Here is a 15,944-nt window from a genome sequence, read left to right on the forward strand (position 1 = left end):
GCTGTGAGGCAGTTCAGCTCCATCATTTCATGAACAGTGTCCATCACTTACACAGGAACCTCTCCTGGATCTACTTATTAAGCACCCGTTCTGAGCAAAATAAGGCCCCTCCCCTATAGGAGCTCATATCATGGTCTTCAAAGGCATGGCGGGTTATATTTCTAAAAAGGGTTCATTTAGTGAAAATAATTTAAGTTGAATTTGATTTTCCTATGGAAATTTAAAATAGGCTTTAAGGAGATGTGCATGTACTACCCCATTTCATTGTAACAACTCTGTAAAATAGGTAAAGTCCTTACTCATATATGAGTTTCCGTCACTAGCCCAAGGTCACTGGTCCTGTGAGCACAGGATGGCCCAGGTCAACTTGACTCCCTGTTGAAGGGCATTGCCAGTGCCCACCATCTTAGAAGTGATCACACACATATCTCTTCTCAAGGTAACTTTTTTCTTTTGAGATGTAGTCTTGCTCTGTCTCCCAAGCTGGAGTGTAGTGGTGCAGTCTTGGCTCACTGCAACATCTGCCTCTTGGGTTCAAGCGATTCTCCTGCCTCAGGCTCCTGAGTAGCTGGGATTACAGATGCCCACCACCACGCTAGCTAATTTTTGTATTTTTAGTAGAGACAGGGTTTCATCATCTTGGCCAGGCTGGTCTTGGAACTCCTGACCTCATGATCTACCCGCCTCATCCTCCCAAAGTGCTGGGATTACAGGCATGAGCCACTGCGCCCAGCCAAGATAACTTCTCTAGATGCACATCTAGCCATGGAAATCTTGCTGCTCTCATTTCAATCCATCCTCTATACCTTCACAAAGAGAATCCTTTGAAACAAAGATCAGGCCAAGTCTCTCCCCTAATTTCAGACCTTTGTGTGCCTCCTTAGTGTATACAGGATAAAGTCCAAACTCCTACCCATGGTTTCCATACAAGGAACTTCATCACCAGGCCCTCCTTTCCTCTCCAACCTCACTTTTGATGTCTTCCTACCATTGATCTATCCAGTGTGCTGTTTTCAGTCTCATACCCAGGTTCTCTCTCACCTTCCAGCATTTAGATACCATTCTCTCTCCCCTAATTCATGCTTTGTCCTTCAGATATCATCCTGTGACACTCTAGGAAGCCTTTCCTATACATGGTAGACAGGATCCTGTCATTCTTCATGCCTCTATGTCCCCTCCCATTGCACTCACCAACTATAATGCTATAATCATTTGTTACTTGTCCACTCACACCAGTCTCCATAAGGGAAAAGACGATGGCTTCTTCACCATAGAATCCTTCCTTATATGGCTCCTCAGCACCTAGCACAGAGCCTAGAGACTAAAAGTGAGGCTAAAGAGGAAAGGAGGGCCCAGTGATGAAGTGCCTTGTATGGAAAGGAGTTTGAAGGAGCCATACAAAGGTCTGAAATGAGGAGACAGCCTTGGCCTGCTCTATGTTTTGAAAGATATAGTAGAGCTCAGTTAATGTTTGAATGAATGGAAAAGAAAGATGGAAGTGTAAGAAGGAGGTAGAAGAGGAATTGCATTTCCCTGATATCTAAAAACACTGAGGCATGATAAACTTCTTAGCCTCATCACTTCTAAGATACACAGTTATCAGAGAGCACCAGTAGCATTTCCAAAGTTTAAATTTAATACCAGAAGATTGGGTGGGAGTAGATTCAGAGCCACCACATTAAAGAGGCTGATTTGCAAGGCTGACCAAGCTCCAGCGTCTGAGCCTGGGGGTTGAGGGCCTGTGGCAGATGAGGCTTAACCTTCAGAGGCAAGGTCTGAACCTGGAAGGGAAGTGATGGGAGGCTCTGTTCTCAGGATGATGTGCTTATGATGTTTATTCAAATAATGTATAAGACTCAGTCACTCACAGAGGAGAGGCCTTCCTCAGACTGAGACCAGGGCTGAAAGGAAGTGCTCCAGGAGCCTGAACACAAAGACATAACATAGCCTAGATGCTCACCCAAGATGGGACCAAGCATGTGGAAGGAAGCTGAAACCCAGGAATCCCTGTGCAACAGGCTGGATCAGCCAAGAGGAGATCTCATAGCCTTTTCTTTGCAGGCATAAATTTATTCATCTTGACTTTAGTCATCTTCCTTTGGAATTCAGAGATACTTAAGTTGTTTTAAGCCCCAGTCAATCTTAGAGTACAGAAAGGATGTGTCTTTTCTTAAGCCCAAGCATTAAGCTCCCCTGGTGACAGAGTCAACAGTTGGAACTGCAATGTCTGACTAACTATGCAGGGTGGGGTGAGTCTCTGGGGTAATGGGTTGGGCTTGTTTTGGGAAAGTGGAGACTCAGCTTATTCCTCTCGGTTCTCTCCTTCTCCCCAGCAAATTGCCCAGGAAGTCTCTGAGCAGCATCTGTCCCAGGGGAGACTGTACCCACCACTCAGTACCATCCGAGACGTGTCTCTGAGAATTGCCATCAAAGTAAGGGGCATCCTACCCCTGTAATATGGGTAGTGAGGCTCAACCACTTTCTCTGTCTGTGACTTTAGGAGGGCTAAGGGGATGGAAACTGTGGAGACATTTGAGCTTCTTGAGCTGCACTACATGCAACTCTGAGGCTGGGTGACAAACTCCTGCTTGCAGCTTGAGCTCCACCCCAAACACCCACCCAGGCCAGTTCTGGGAAAGCTCCTAGATTTCCCCTCATACACCAAGCAGAAAGGTCATCGAAGTCCATGGACCAGAATGTGGGAATTTTTTAGAAATGAATCATAAGCACACATTTATAAGAAAGGTCAGCTTGCATAGCATCATGGAAAAAGCTCAGGCTTTGGGGTCCCGGCTCTGCCAATCAGCAATGGTGTAACATTGGCCCAATCATTTCACTTACCTGAGCCTCAGTTTTCTCTTCTTCAAAGGGCCAGTAGTTTCTCTCCCAGACTTCTGGAGATTAGCAGAGAACAGTGAAAAAGCTCCACACCCAGTACTCTCCTGCCAGAGTAAACCTCTTTCTTCCCCTTTTTCTCAGAATGGCTGGATATGGGGTGATCAGCTTCATGGAATATTTCAGACTATAAGACGGTGCAGAGATAATGGGTTTTCAAAGAATCAGAACATGCGGCAATAAAGACTGGCCCAACATTGATAGTTGTTAAAACTGGATAATAGGCACATGAAGGTTTATCATACTATTAACATGAAGGTTTATCATACTATTATTTCTATTAGTGTACATATTTTACATTTTTCTGTAAGTTTTAAAAATAATTTCATAAAATGCATTGTACAACAGCACACATTACCCATGAGTTGTCTGGTATAGAATCCAGAATCAAGCCTCAAGATTAACAGTCTAGCTCATGGTCCAGCTCCACTCTGTCAGTTTCTTCCTTTGGGCGATATTTAGATTCATATTCTCCTAAAGCCAAACCTAATACCCAGAGAACAGTGGATAGGCTGTTCATCCAATTTAACCCATATTCATATGGAAAAAAAATCAGGTTCTGGACACTTTTGCCTGTTGTCTAATTTTATCTTAACACCACTCCAGAGAAAGGTCTCCTTACTCCCATTTTACAGACAAGGAAACTGAGGCTCGACAAGGATAATATCACCTCTGAGGACCCACAAGCCTTTGAAAGCAGGCAGAATTTATGCTGAAGCCTCTTGACCCTGGCTCAGTATTTATTCCACTATGTCAAAGCTGTCCAAGCAGAAAGCTTAAAATCCTTCCTATCCAGTGGTTTCATGAGCCATACTCCTGAAAGAAATGTGTCTGGTTCCTTAAGGTGTATTCCCCTCCCCTAGACTCCCAAACAGGGATCCTTAAGCAGGTTTCCCCTTAGATCCAGTTCCTTAGTCAAATCTCTTTTTCCCTAGGTTCTTGACTACGCGTACAAACACAACCTGGCCTCCTACTACCCAGAGCCTAAGGACAAGGAGGCTTTTGTAAGATCCCTGGTCTATACTCCAGACTATGACTCCTTTACACTGGATAATTACAGTTGGCCCAAGGAAGCCATGAATGTTCAGACGGTCTGATGCAGTACCAGGAGCTGGTATGGGGCTGGATGAAGCCCAGCATAACACCCACAATATAAATGGGTTACAAAATGGCCCAACTGAATCCTTGTTGCTGTGTTTTTTCTTTTAAACTTTCTGGTTTGATAGGAGATACCAAGGCATACGTGAATAAAAGCCTTGTCTCTGAAGGCCCTGGGAGTTCATTTTTCTGAACCCTCCTCTGAGTTCCTTCCTAAGCATTTCTTTATCCATTAATTCTGCAAAATGCAGAATTTTGCCTAGAATCTTGCTTTACAGAGCTCGGGCTCTAGTAAAGGAAATTGGACACAATTCATTTTGCCATAAGGGAGAAAGTGATAAGTTCATGAAAGAAGAGCAGATAGAAACTGAGGATAGTCAGAAAAGAGAGAGGATATTTCCTATGAGAACATAAAAGAAGGCTTCAGGGAGAGCAGTGTTTGCACTGAGTCCTGAGAGGAAAAGATGGGTAGGAGTCATGGGGAGATGAGGAATGTGCACACAGCCATTAGCCAGAAAGCATGGCACACCCATCAGGGAGTTCAGTCCATGTCAGCAATACACACCCTTCCAGACTCAGCAGTGTGTGAAGGCTGAGTAGCTGAGGGCAGCTCACTAACTATTCAGGAATGGTCACTGCCCTATGGGTTGTTGAGTCTTAGACATTCTTTTTTGTAAAAGGAAAACCAGAGAAATGTGGGTGGGGAGAGTCAGCCTGCAAGGGAGTGAAGAGCAAGAGAGGCGGTGACAGGAAGAGCACCACAGGGAGTTCTAGGGAAGACCTGATTTCATTTTCCTGGCTCTGGAACACACTCTGGCTTCCATCCTTCACTCTCTGAAGTAGCTGAGCAACACAAAGCTGTGTTTTATACAGTACTATCAGTCCATCCCCGGTGTTTCTTAGACCAAGTTCGGTACTAGCATTCATCTCCCTCATGAAAGGCACAGCCTATATCACAGGAGTGGCGGTGGGGAGAGAGCTTGCAGCCCCCTGAAATTAGATATTGCTAAGATGTTAAGACATGGTGAGATGACAGCTTCCAGCCTCTAATTTCATTGTATAATAAAGGAAATGATAAATCATGCTTAGGGCCCTACTCCTGCTACCACCTCAGCCTCAGGATCTCCTCTGCCCACAACGCCTAGGTTCTATATTGCCAACTCTCAAGGACAGACTAGATAGACTACTAGACTTGCAGAAGAGTAGTTAGCAGAGGCACCACTCACCTCTTGCTCAGGTCTTATTCTTCCAAGAATTGCTTCCTCGGTGCTGGTGATCAGCCAAGAATATCCTGAGATCATACATCTCTCCTGTATGATCCTTGGGCTCATACAAAATGAAAAAATATTCAGAAGAAAGTTTGAAGAGTGAAGTTGGAATCTGAACACCATGGAACTTTTGGCACTATCTTTTTACATCATGTCCCACAACTTCCTCTGTACCCCTGCTACATATCCTTCATAATCAACACAGTAGAAAAGAAAAATCATAGTAGGGAAAATCAATGAAAGAAAAATAGGTTCTTTGAAAAGATCAGATAAATTAACAAACTTTAGCTATACTAATTAAGACAAAAAGAAAGAAGATACAAATTATACTTCCTTTGTTCCAGCCACACTTAACATCTTGCCAGCAGTAAGCACATGTGTTTTCAAGCCTATCCTGATATTATACATGCTTGGTCTCTCCTCCTGGGAAGTCCTTCTCTTCCTTTTTTTTTCTCTTTACTGATTAAATTTTAGTTCACTGTAGCTTTCTGCCTGGAAACAGCATTCATCCTTGTATTTCAAATGCATTTGGCTCCACAGAGTAACAAAATTAATAATTAAATTACAAATCAATAAACAGAAAAGTATGGGAAATTCCAAAATATTGGAAAACAGTCCCTTTCAAAATAACCCATAGGTCAAAGAAGAAATCACAAGTCAAATTATATATGTTGAACCGATTTTTAAAAAGCTTATCAAAATTAACAAGATGTAGCTAAAGCAGTATTTAGAGAGAAACTATATAGCTTTGAATGCTGTCATGGTTAATCTTATGGCACTACAGGGTACCCAAATATTTGATCAAATGTTATTCTGGGTGTTTCTGTGAGGGTATTTTTGGATACAATTAATATTTAAATCTACTAAACTGAGTAGATTGTCCTCCACTAATTGCCCTCATTCAATTAGTTGAAGGTCTGAATAGAAAAAACAGACTGACCCTCCCTTGAGTAAGAGAGACTTATTCCTACCTGATGCCCTTCTAACTGGGATAGTGGCTTTTTCCTGCCTTCAGACAGGAACTACATCATCATCTCTCTTAGGTCTCCAGCTTGCTGACTCACCGTATAGATATACATCTTTGAATTTGACTCCATAATCATGTGAGCCAAGCCAAGTCCTTGTAATAAATCAACAGAGAAAGAGATCCTATTGGTTCTGTTTCCCTGGAGTACCCTGACTATATTACTATATTAGTAAATTAGGCAAATTACTATATTAGAAGAGAGAGACAGAGAGAAAGGAAGGAAGATAACTCTCAAGTCAATAATTTAAACTTCCTCCTTAAGAAACTGAGGGTGGAGGGAAGCAAGCAAAATTCAAAGCAAGCAAATATTAAAGCACAAATCAACATACCTATAGTAAGGAAATTAGTAATTAAAAAATCTTTCCCCCAAGAAAAGCCATGTCCAGATGACTTCATTGGTTGGAATTTGTCAAATAGGTGAAAATTAATATATATGAATATATATGTATGATGGAATACTATACAGCCATGAAAAAAGAATAAAATGTGTTTTACAGCAACATAAATGGAACTGGAGGCACTTAAATTAAACTCAGAAAATGAAATGCCGTATGTTCTCATAAGTGGAGCTAAATAATGTACACATGAACAAAGAATGTGGAATCTCACTGGAGACCTGGAAGGGTGGGAGGGTGGAAGGAGAGTGTGGGATGAGAATTTACTGAATGAGTATAATGTACACTATTTGGGTAATGATTACACTAAAAGCCCATACTTTACCACTATGCAATATATCCATGTGACAAAACTTCACCTGTACACCTTAAATTTATACCCAAAAAAAGGCTGTGTGGTCATATAAATAAATGAAGCAGAATTGAGAGTTCATAAATAAGTTTTTACATTTATGGTAAAGTGACTTTTAGTCAAAGTTACTAAGGTAATTCATTGGGAGAAAGAGAGTCTTTTGAACAATGGTGCTAAAACAACTGAATATCCACATGCAAAAAAAATGAACTTACACACCTCACACTAAACACAAAAATTAACCTTTACACATCTCACACCAAACAACAATTAACCTGAAATGGATCACAGACCTAAATGTGAGTGCTAAAACAGTAAAATTTCTAGGACAAAATATAGCAGAAAATCTTTATGACTTAGGTTGAGGTGAGTTCTGAGATACAACTTTAAAAGCATGATTCATAAAAGGATAAAAACCGTACTTCATCAAAATTGAAAAATTTTGCACTTTGAAACACACTGTTGGGAACAAAAAGACAAGCAGCAGACTGTGGGGGAAATAAATCATATATGTGATAAAAACATTGGATCCAGAATATATAAAGAACTACTTCAACTTAATAAGAAGATAACAACTCAAATTTTAAAATGAGCAAAAAAAATGAACATTTTACCAAAAAGATGTGTGAATGGCTAACAAGCACATGAAAAAATGCTTAACATTATTAGTGATATGAAAATTAAAACCACAATGGGATAACACTTCACACTCACCAGAATGGCTATAATAAAAAAAGATGTGTTGGTAAGAATGTGGAGAACTTTGTCTCCTAAGGACTGACAGTTCCCTTGCCTTTTAAGTCTTCACTCTAACTCCCCAGGCTCCCATACACAGCCCCAGTATTTAGCAAGTATCATTTAAGAGAGTGGATGTTGTGGTTGCACCACCTAGATCCTGCCTTGGGTCTGAAACACTCATTCCTCCAAATGCCATTATCAGCTCAGGGCCCACAGCTGCATCCCTCTCTAGCAATTGCCCTTGACTAAAGGTAAATGCTTCGCCCAAGATTATGCCATCATCCCCAGGGGAAGCCTACAGGCAATGACGGCTATATTCAAGAGCCCAAAGGCCCAGCTTCCTAGTGTCAATTGAGAACATCTCTTAATAGCCACCCCATCATCAGAGCTCCCTATGAGACTGGCTGAGGCTACTGTTGCAACTGCTGTGTATCACCATTCAACTTCTTATGCCCTATCCTGTTTCTCTTGCTCCCTCATAGGTGTTGTTCCCTGAGAAGACTCCCCAGTAATCCTTTGGATGCAAATCTCAGATTCAGTGTCTGTTTCCTGGGGAACCCAACTTATAACCGGTAGAGGAAACTGGCCAAAGTTCCTAATTTTCCAATTTGTTGCACCAGCCCCATGTGACCACCAAAAGCTTTTCTGGGTTTCTCTTTCCCTCAGGAGAGACCCTCTTCATGGACCAAGCTTGACCCTTATTAGTCCATGTCCAGAATCAGTAAATGTCCCTAGAAAATAAAATGGTCACTCACCTCATAAGGGCTCCTCCCTCTCTGCAATTCCCATCACCTAGTCTTACTGCTTTCAGAACTCTCACATATCTTTAAACATGATCTTCATAATTTTTCCATCTTTTTTTAGTTGTTGCAGGAAGAGTTTTAGGCTGCCATGACCTACTACATCCTAGTCAGAAGCAGAAGCCTCTAGAGAGATTTTCAAAATTACAGTTGTATGGATATTAACTTTTTTCCTAACTTAACTGAATTGTGGTGAAAGAATGTGTTCTGTATTATTCAAATAGCTTAAAATTTGCTGAAATTCTCCTGTGGTCAAATATATGGTCAAATTTAACAGTTCATATACTCGTAAAAATATGTATTCTCACACTCACAATGCCCTTTGTATGTTCATGGAATCAAGTTTGTTGATTGTTTTGTGTAAATCTATATCCAAAGTCTTGATTTTTGTCTACTTGATCTTCTTGTGAAAGAGGGATAATAAAATTTCCCACTGCTCTGGTAAACTTATCAATTTTCTTTGTAATTCTGTCCATATTTGCTCTATTTATCTTAGAATAATGTTATTAGATTCATAAAGTTTAGGATTGTTACAAACTAACAATCCTAAATTCGAACTTTTGAAACTTTAAGTAGTGGCTTTATCTCTAGCAATGCATTTACTTCTACTTCTACTGATATTAACATAGCTATACTGTCTTAGAAACTCTCCCACAATTCATTATTTACTCAGATGATTAAGCTCTTGTACTAGCTGGTGAATGATGAACACAAAGTATTTCTCCCACAGAACCATAAACATATATTGTTCCCAGACAATATGAGTATATGGTTGTCCTAACATTAATACATTTCACTATTTTATCAATTACATAATAAAACTAATTATGAAGTATACAAATATTAAGTTACACAGTTCAAAAAGCAGATAAAATATTAAATGTCTGATCAATTCATTAGTAGAAACTCACTCCTTCTTTGGTTGAGAAGACAAGAAAAAAAATCATACTTCAAAGAAACAGTAGTTAAAAAGCAGCTTCTAACAGGTATGAGGAAGAAGTACAAGATTTTCTGAAATTTTATAATTTAGAATTGTTTTAACTACAAAGACAAGGCATCTTTACCTTTTAAAAAACATTTACTAAATTAAAAGTCCTACTCCATATGTTCTGCACAAGATCAAAACATTTTACAATGAGAGTCTCCTCTCATTCTGACTTCAGAGCCCTCCCCATTAAGTTGCACCCCAACTGTAAACATTAATGATAGGGTCTTTTTATCTGAAGACATTCAACACATGTGCTCTGTACCAAATGTATTTTGCATGAACTTTCAACCAGAGGTTAATTTTTCAAACTGGAGGTTTTCATAACAAAATGAGATTAGAGAAAGACATCAAATAATCACAAGATGTGTTAAGAATTCAACAAAATCACCTGTAGGACAAACGTGACGTATACTGGGACCCGTGTGGGATGGTAAACATGAAGCAGGCAAATAATCATATAGTAGGCCCTAATTGCAGTGTTTAAAATGACTTAAGGAATGAACCACATAAAGTCATAGTTCCTGGAACTTTAATTCTGTACGATACTAAAAACATACAATTATTGTGCTGGGGATCTTCGCGTCTAATCTCTAGATTTCTTATGTATTTTTTCTGGCATGGGAATAGCAGTAAGCCAAACATAGAAGCTGCGTTTCTGTTAAATTTGTAGCTTTTTGACATTCCTATGGAAGCTTCATCAGACTTACTCACTAAGCCCATATGTTGGCTAAAATGTACAATAAATTAGGTCTTGTCTCAAGTTCCACTTCCAAAGCAATAGCATCAGGCAGCTAGGTTTATTGAATACAACAGTTGTTTCTGTGACCACTAGAGTCTTTGAAGCGAAGCCGCATTTGAGAACGTTATTTCTCAAAACACAAACGTTGCTTGCTGTTAAAAGCACCGCGCCATTTTCATCTTATAAACTGTACTGCATCTTCGTTTTCCATTCCACTTTCAATCAATGTTAGGGCAACAAGCACTGGAGTCCTCCCAAGACCTGCAACACAGTGAACAGCAATGCAACAACCAGGTTCTTCACGAAACTTAACGTCTGCAAGACTTAACCAGCCATCAACAATCTGGTTGGATGGTGATTAACAATCATCAAAAGGCCAGTCCAGAACCAGGATGCCTTCTTTCTGCAGAAGAGCAGGGTCATAAATTGCTTCACATACTCTTACTATTGTGGTAACCCCGTATTTCTTAAGTTCTTCTATAAATCTGTTTAAGGTCGAATTGGTTGGTTTGTGTATAACAAGAAATCTCATTGGAGTTATGTTAGCTTAGTTAAAAAACACTGATATGGTTACAAAAAAATTAAAAATTTTGAATACAAAAATGATGTCAAGAAACTGAAGTCTATGCTAACATGCTCCACCTGAAATTCACAGAGCTTTAAATATGAACTTGGTAGAGACAGGAAATGAAATGAACCTTCCAACAGGAACCTACGGTTCTTCAATTCAGTAATTCTGCACCAGTGGAAAGGAATTGCACCAAGGGTTACCCAATCTAGGTCAGAATTCTTGTAAAATGCTCTGATGATCTCAGTTCTATACTTATTTGTCCAGGTGACCCTCTCTGCAGGGGATTCTTGGTGAAGCAGTAATGACTTTCCATCATTCATTTGTCCTCATAAAGGTCGTGCTGTACCTGGTGTAATCTCCAGGGCCCTTCAGAAACTCCATAAATGCATGACCAAGAACACCGCAGAAAGGAGTGTGTTTACTCATAAATGATGATGGTCTAACCTTACAGCTGGGCTGTAGCACGGCCGCCAGCAGCAGCAGTCGTCGCGGGGCTGCTGTGGAGAGGCAATAAGTTCTAGAGAGAACCAGCGGAGCGCCTTCACGGAGCCAACAAGCGCACGTCGAGGTGCCGTTGCGTCACAAGCCCTCTCTTTAGTTGCTGGCTTAGGACGCGCGAACCCTTTCACCAATGGCGGTTGGGCGGACCGAGGAGCGAACGATGGCGTGAGGTCCGCCTCCCGCAGACGTCACCACGGCCGCCGCCGACGTGTGCACGTTGCTGAAGCGAAGAATCGCTGGATGAAGCCTGAGCATTCGTCTCCCACCAGAGAGGAGAGGGGCTGAGGAGCGACGCCTGGGTAGTGGGATGGGAACCCGGGAAGAGGCAGGAGAAAAACTGGAGGAAGACAGATAAGGTAAGGTAGGCGAAGATTTCGCAGCCATTGACTCTGACTGGTGTATCTTTTTGTACCTGCTTCATGTTTTAAGTATGTCTCGGGAACAACATCATGTTTGGCGGGTTTTTTACCCCCATCAATCCAGTCTGACAGACTTTGACTTTTAGATGAAAAAGAGCTCGTTTGCATTTTTGCCCTCTTATTTTATGCTCTTCAACCATATTTCTATATTTTTTACCCTTTCTTGACCTCTTTTGGGTTAAGATTTTTCCTGTACTGTTTTGGAAGTTTTCACTGAGGCTAATACTTCCTTAGCACATATTATTTTGAGTTAAGCACTGTTCGAAGCTTTATATAAATGTTATACAAAAACCCTGTAAATTAGATACTAGTATCATTTTTACTGTCCTGACTTTAAAAACCTTGGCACAGAACGGTAATTTGCCCAAGTTCACACAGCTAGTAAATGACAGGGATGAAACTTTTAAAAAAACTAATTTTAACTTTTATTGTAGATTCAGGGGATGCACGTGCACATTTGTTACATGGGTATATTGAGTGACCCAGTGTATGAATGATCAATCCTGTCACCGAGGTAATGAGCATAACACTCAATAGTTAGTTTTGCAAGGGCTAAGGTTTGAATCCTTCAATTTTGGCTCTGGAGTCTGCCTCTCTATTTCATTTGGTCTATTACATACCTTGTTTCTGTTCTTTTAGTGCTTAAATAACTTGGAGAAATTCAAACATGGTTCAGAATCTTTTCCTGCCTCTTGAAGGAATCCAGTATGCTTTACGGTTGTTGTCAAGCATCTTAATCTTTTAATGCCATAAATTGGACATTATTATTTGTAAAAATCAGTTTGTTTAAATTTATTCATGTTATCAATTTCTTTGCTCACTATTCCCTCTTGCAGCTTTATTCTTTCTGAGGTTTGTCTATCCAAAAGTATTTTTTTTTTTGGAGGTTCCTTTGAGTATCTGATCAACTTTGATAAATGTTTTATATATGCTAGAAAACATGCATTCTCTCACTGTGAATCCATTTCCTTTATTGTTAGTAAACTATATTTTGTTTTTTTCTTTAGGTTTCTTTTTTGGCTTTTTTTCTAAAATTATTTTATTTTGCCTTTGTTGTTAAAAGTTTTGCTTGGTATACAATTCTACATTGACATTTTCTCCCAGCCCTTTGAAGGAAGGAAGAAATAGGGTTTTACTGCAGTGGCCCATGTGAAGGCCAGGAAGCAGTCTACACATTTTAGAAAATTCTAACAGCTGTTAGAGAAGAAACCTGAGAATAAGAATATCTTCAGAGGGCTGAGAGAAAATGTCCATATAGAATTGTGTACCCAGCAAAACTATATAAAAATGAAGGCGGGGGCTGGGTGCAGTGGCTCACGCCTGTAATCCCAGAACTTTGGGAGGTCGAGGCTGGCAGATCACGAGGTCAGGAGTTCAAGGCCAGCCTGGCCAACATGATGAAACCTTGTCTATACTAAAAATACAATAATTAGCTGGGTATAGTGGCATGTTCCTGTAATCCTAGCTACTCAGGAAGCTGAGGCAGGAGAACTGCTTGAACCAGGACCCGGGAGGCGGAGGTTGCAGTGAGCCAAAATTAATGCTGCTGCACTCCAGCCTGGACTATAGAGTGAGACTCTGTCTCAAAAAAAAAAAAAAGACAAAATAACCAAATTTTAGGGGGAAAAAAAACCAAAAACTATAAGTGAAAGGAAAATTTGAAAAGCAAATTAAATCCTTTACTTTTGAAAGCCTAAGCCTGTAAAAATGGTGAAGGAAAGCCATCTAGAACAGAGATTCTTAGCCTGTGGTCCAGGGGTTCTAGGAAACTTACAACTGGATGCAAAAAAAAAAAAAAAAATGTTTATAGGAGCATGTACCCGTTTTTAGGAGAAGGGTATATATTTTTCATCAGATTCTTAGAAGGGTCCTTGACTGTCCAAAACATTGAAAACCACTGAAATAGGGAATCCTTTGATATATTAACCTGATCTGGCTGTGCCATAGTTCTGGAAAAGAGAGAACTTGATGATAGTAAATAAGGGCTAATTACAGAGTTAGACTAATACAAGAATAATAGTTAACAGTGAGGATTAGTAAAGAAGATCCAAATTAGGAAGACTTGCTCAGAAATCAGCTGTTTAGTGAAGGACTAAAATAAAATTTGATTCCTAAAATGGTTGAATGATAGAAAACATATTAGACCTCATATCTATGTAATTCATATAACCATGCCTCCATCTGAGCCTTAACAGACTCGAGCACACAGCCTTGATATCTGTTATCATGACCCCTTCCTCTCTTCACCTGGCTTTTTCCTATTTATCCTTAAAAGTTAGCGTGGGCTTCATCTCCTCAAAAAGCTTTCCCTCTTTGTGCCATGCTAAACTTACCAGAAGGAATCTACCTTGTTCTTCTAACAACCAATGCACAATGCTGTTAGGTTTTTACCTTGTTATAGCAGAGGTTTCACAATGGTATGAAACTAGAAATCACTAACAGGAGGAATTTTGGAAAATTCACAAACACATGGAAATTAAACATGCTCATGAACAATCAGTGAGCCACTGAAGAAATTAAAAGGGAAATCTAAAAATACCTGAGACAAATCAAAAGAAAAACACAGCATATCAAACTTTATGGAATGTGGCAAAAGCAGTTCTAAAAGGAAAGTTTCTCGCAATAAATGCGTACACCAAGAAAGAAAATTAAAAATAACTAAAAGTTACACTTCAAGGAAATTTTTTTAAAATCCTAAGCCCAAATTAGTGGAAGGAAAGAGATAATAAATATCAGAGCATAAATAATCTAATGTCTATTTTATTTTTGCTCTAGAGGTTAGAAAAACAATAGAAAAGAAACTAAAATTCATTTATTGAAAAGATAAAATCAGCCAGCCTTCAGTTAGACTAACCAAGAAAAGAAAAAGTAAAAAGTCATAAATAAAGAGACATTACAGTTGACAACACAGAAGTACAATGGATCATGAGAGACTATTATGAACAATTATATGCCAAAAATTTGAATAACCTAGAATAAATGGATATATTCCTACACACATACAACCTGCTAAGACTAATCATGAAGAAATAGAAAATCTGAGCCAACCAATAATGAGTGAGGAGATTGAATTAATAATAAAAAGTATCCTACCAAAGAGAAGCCCAGGACCAGATGGCTTCACTGCTGAATTCTACCTAACATTTACAGAAGAACAAACACCAACTCTCTACAAACCATCTCAGGAAAAAAAAAAATGAATGGAGAGAATACTTTCAAACTCTTTTTAGAAGGCCAGTATGACTCTAATCCCAAAGCCAGACAAACACATCACAGGAAATGGAAACTATAAGCCAGTACCCTTGATGAGCATAGATGCAAAAATTCTCAACAAAATACTACCAAACCAAATCCAACAACACATTAATAGAATTATTCACCATGATCCAGTGGGATTTATCCCTGGGTTACAAGAATGGTTCAACATTCTCAAATCAATAAATGTGATATATCATATTAACAGAATGAAGGACAAAAATTGTATGACCATCTCATTAAATGCAGAAAAAGCATTTGAGAAAACTCAACATCCTTTCATGACAAAAACACTCAACAAATTATAGAATTAATATACTTCAACACAATAAAGGCCACATATAATAAAGGCTGCTTACAGCTAACATTATACTAAACAGTAAAAACTTGGAACTCTTTCTTCTAAGATCTGGACCAAGGATGTGCACTCTTGCCACTTGTTCAATGTAATATTGAAAGTCCTTAGAACAATAAAGCAGAAGAAAGAAAAGACATCTAAATAGGAAAGGAAGAAATAAAACTATTTTTATGTTGCTGACAACATAATTTTGCATGCTGAAAACCTTAGGCCAGGTGTGCTGGATCAAGCCTGTAATCCCAACCTTTTGGGAAGCTAAGGCAGGAGGATCACTTAAGGCCAGGAGTTTGAAACCAGCCTGGTCAACATAGTGAGACCCCCATCTCTACAAAACAAAAAAATACCCTAAAGATTCTAACAAAAAGCCATTCAAATTGATTTTAAAAATTCAGTAAAGTTGCAGGATACAAAATCAACACACAAAAGTCAGTAACATTTCTCTACACTAACAATGAACTTTCCAAAAAAGAGATCAAGGGAACATATCATTTATAGTAGCTGCTAGAAATAAAATATTGAGCAATATATTTCACCAATGAG

At 39.3% G+C, this 15,944-nt stretch overlaps 2 protein-coding genes and 1 pseudogene across 26 annotated transcripts in view; 2 read left to right on the forward strand and 1 right to left on the reverse strand.

The window, feature by feature from the left end:
• Nucleotides 1-5,574, forward strand: part of ME3 (malic enzyme 3) — a 220,742-nt gene extending 215,168 nt beyond the window's left edge. For 8 of the 11 annotated variants that reach the window (XM_035265303.3, XM_078339996.1, XM_078339997.1 and 5 more), the window contains 2 exons: nt 2,334-2,432; nt 3,831-5,574. In XM_035265303.3, the coding sequence (XP_035121194.2) occupies nt 2,334-2,432; nt 3,831-3,992 (261 nt within the window). In that variant the 3' untranslated portion in view covers nt 3,993-5,574. The remainder of the gene's footprint in view (nt 1-2,333; nt 2,433-3,830) is intronic. The other 3 variants (XM_078339995.1, XM_078340000.1, XM_078339998.1) reach the window with 1 other exon arrangement.
• A 4,748-nt stretch (nt 5,575-10,322) lies between these two features.
• On the reverse strand, nt 10,323-10,970 carry LOC128929028 (protein tyrosine phosphatase type IVA 1 pseudogene; annotated as a pseudogene).
• Nucleotides 10,971-11,586: 616 nt separating this feature from the next.
• LOC128929027 (uncharacterized) overlaps nt 11,587-15,944 on the forward strand; it is a 106,601-nt gene continuing 102,243 nt past the window's right edge. For all 15 annotated transcript variants that reach the window (XR_013523180.1, XR_013523181.1, XR_013523182.1 and 12 more), the window contains exon 1: nt 11,587-11,728. The gene's annotated coding sequence lies outside the window, so the exon portion shown is untranslated. The remainder of the gene's footprint in view (nt 11,729-15,944) is intronic.

This window comes from Callithrix jacchus, chromosome 10 (genome assembly GCF_049354715.1).
Source record: "Callithrix jacchus isolate 240 chromosome 10, calJac240_pri, whole genome shotgun sequence".
NCBI lineage: Eukaryota > Metazoa > Chordata > Mammalia > Primates > Cebidae > Callithrix > Callithrix jacchus.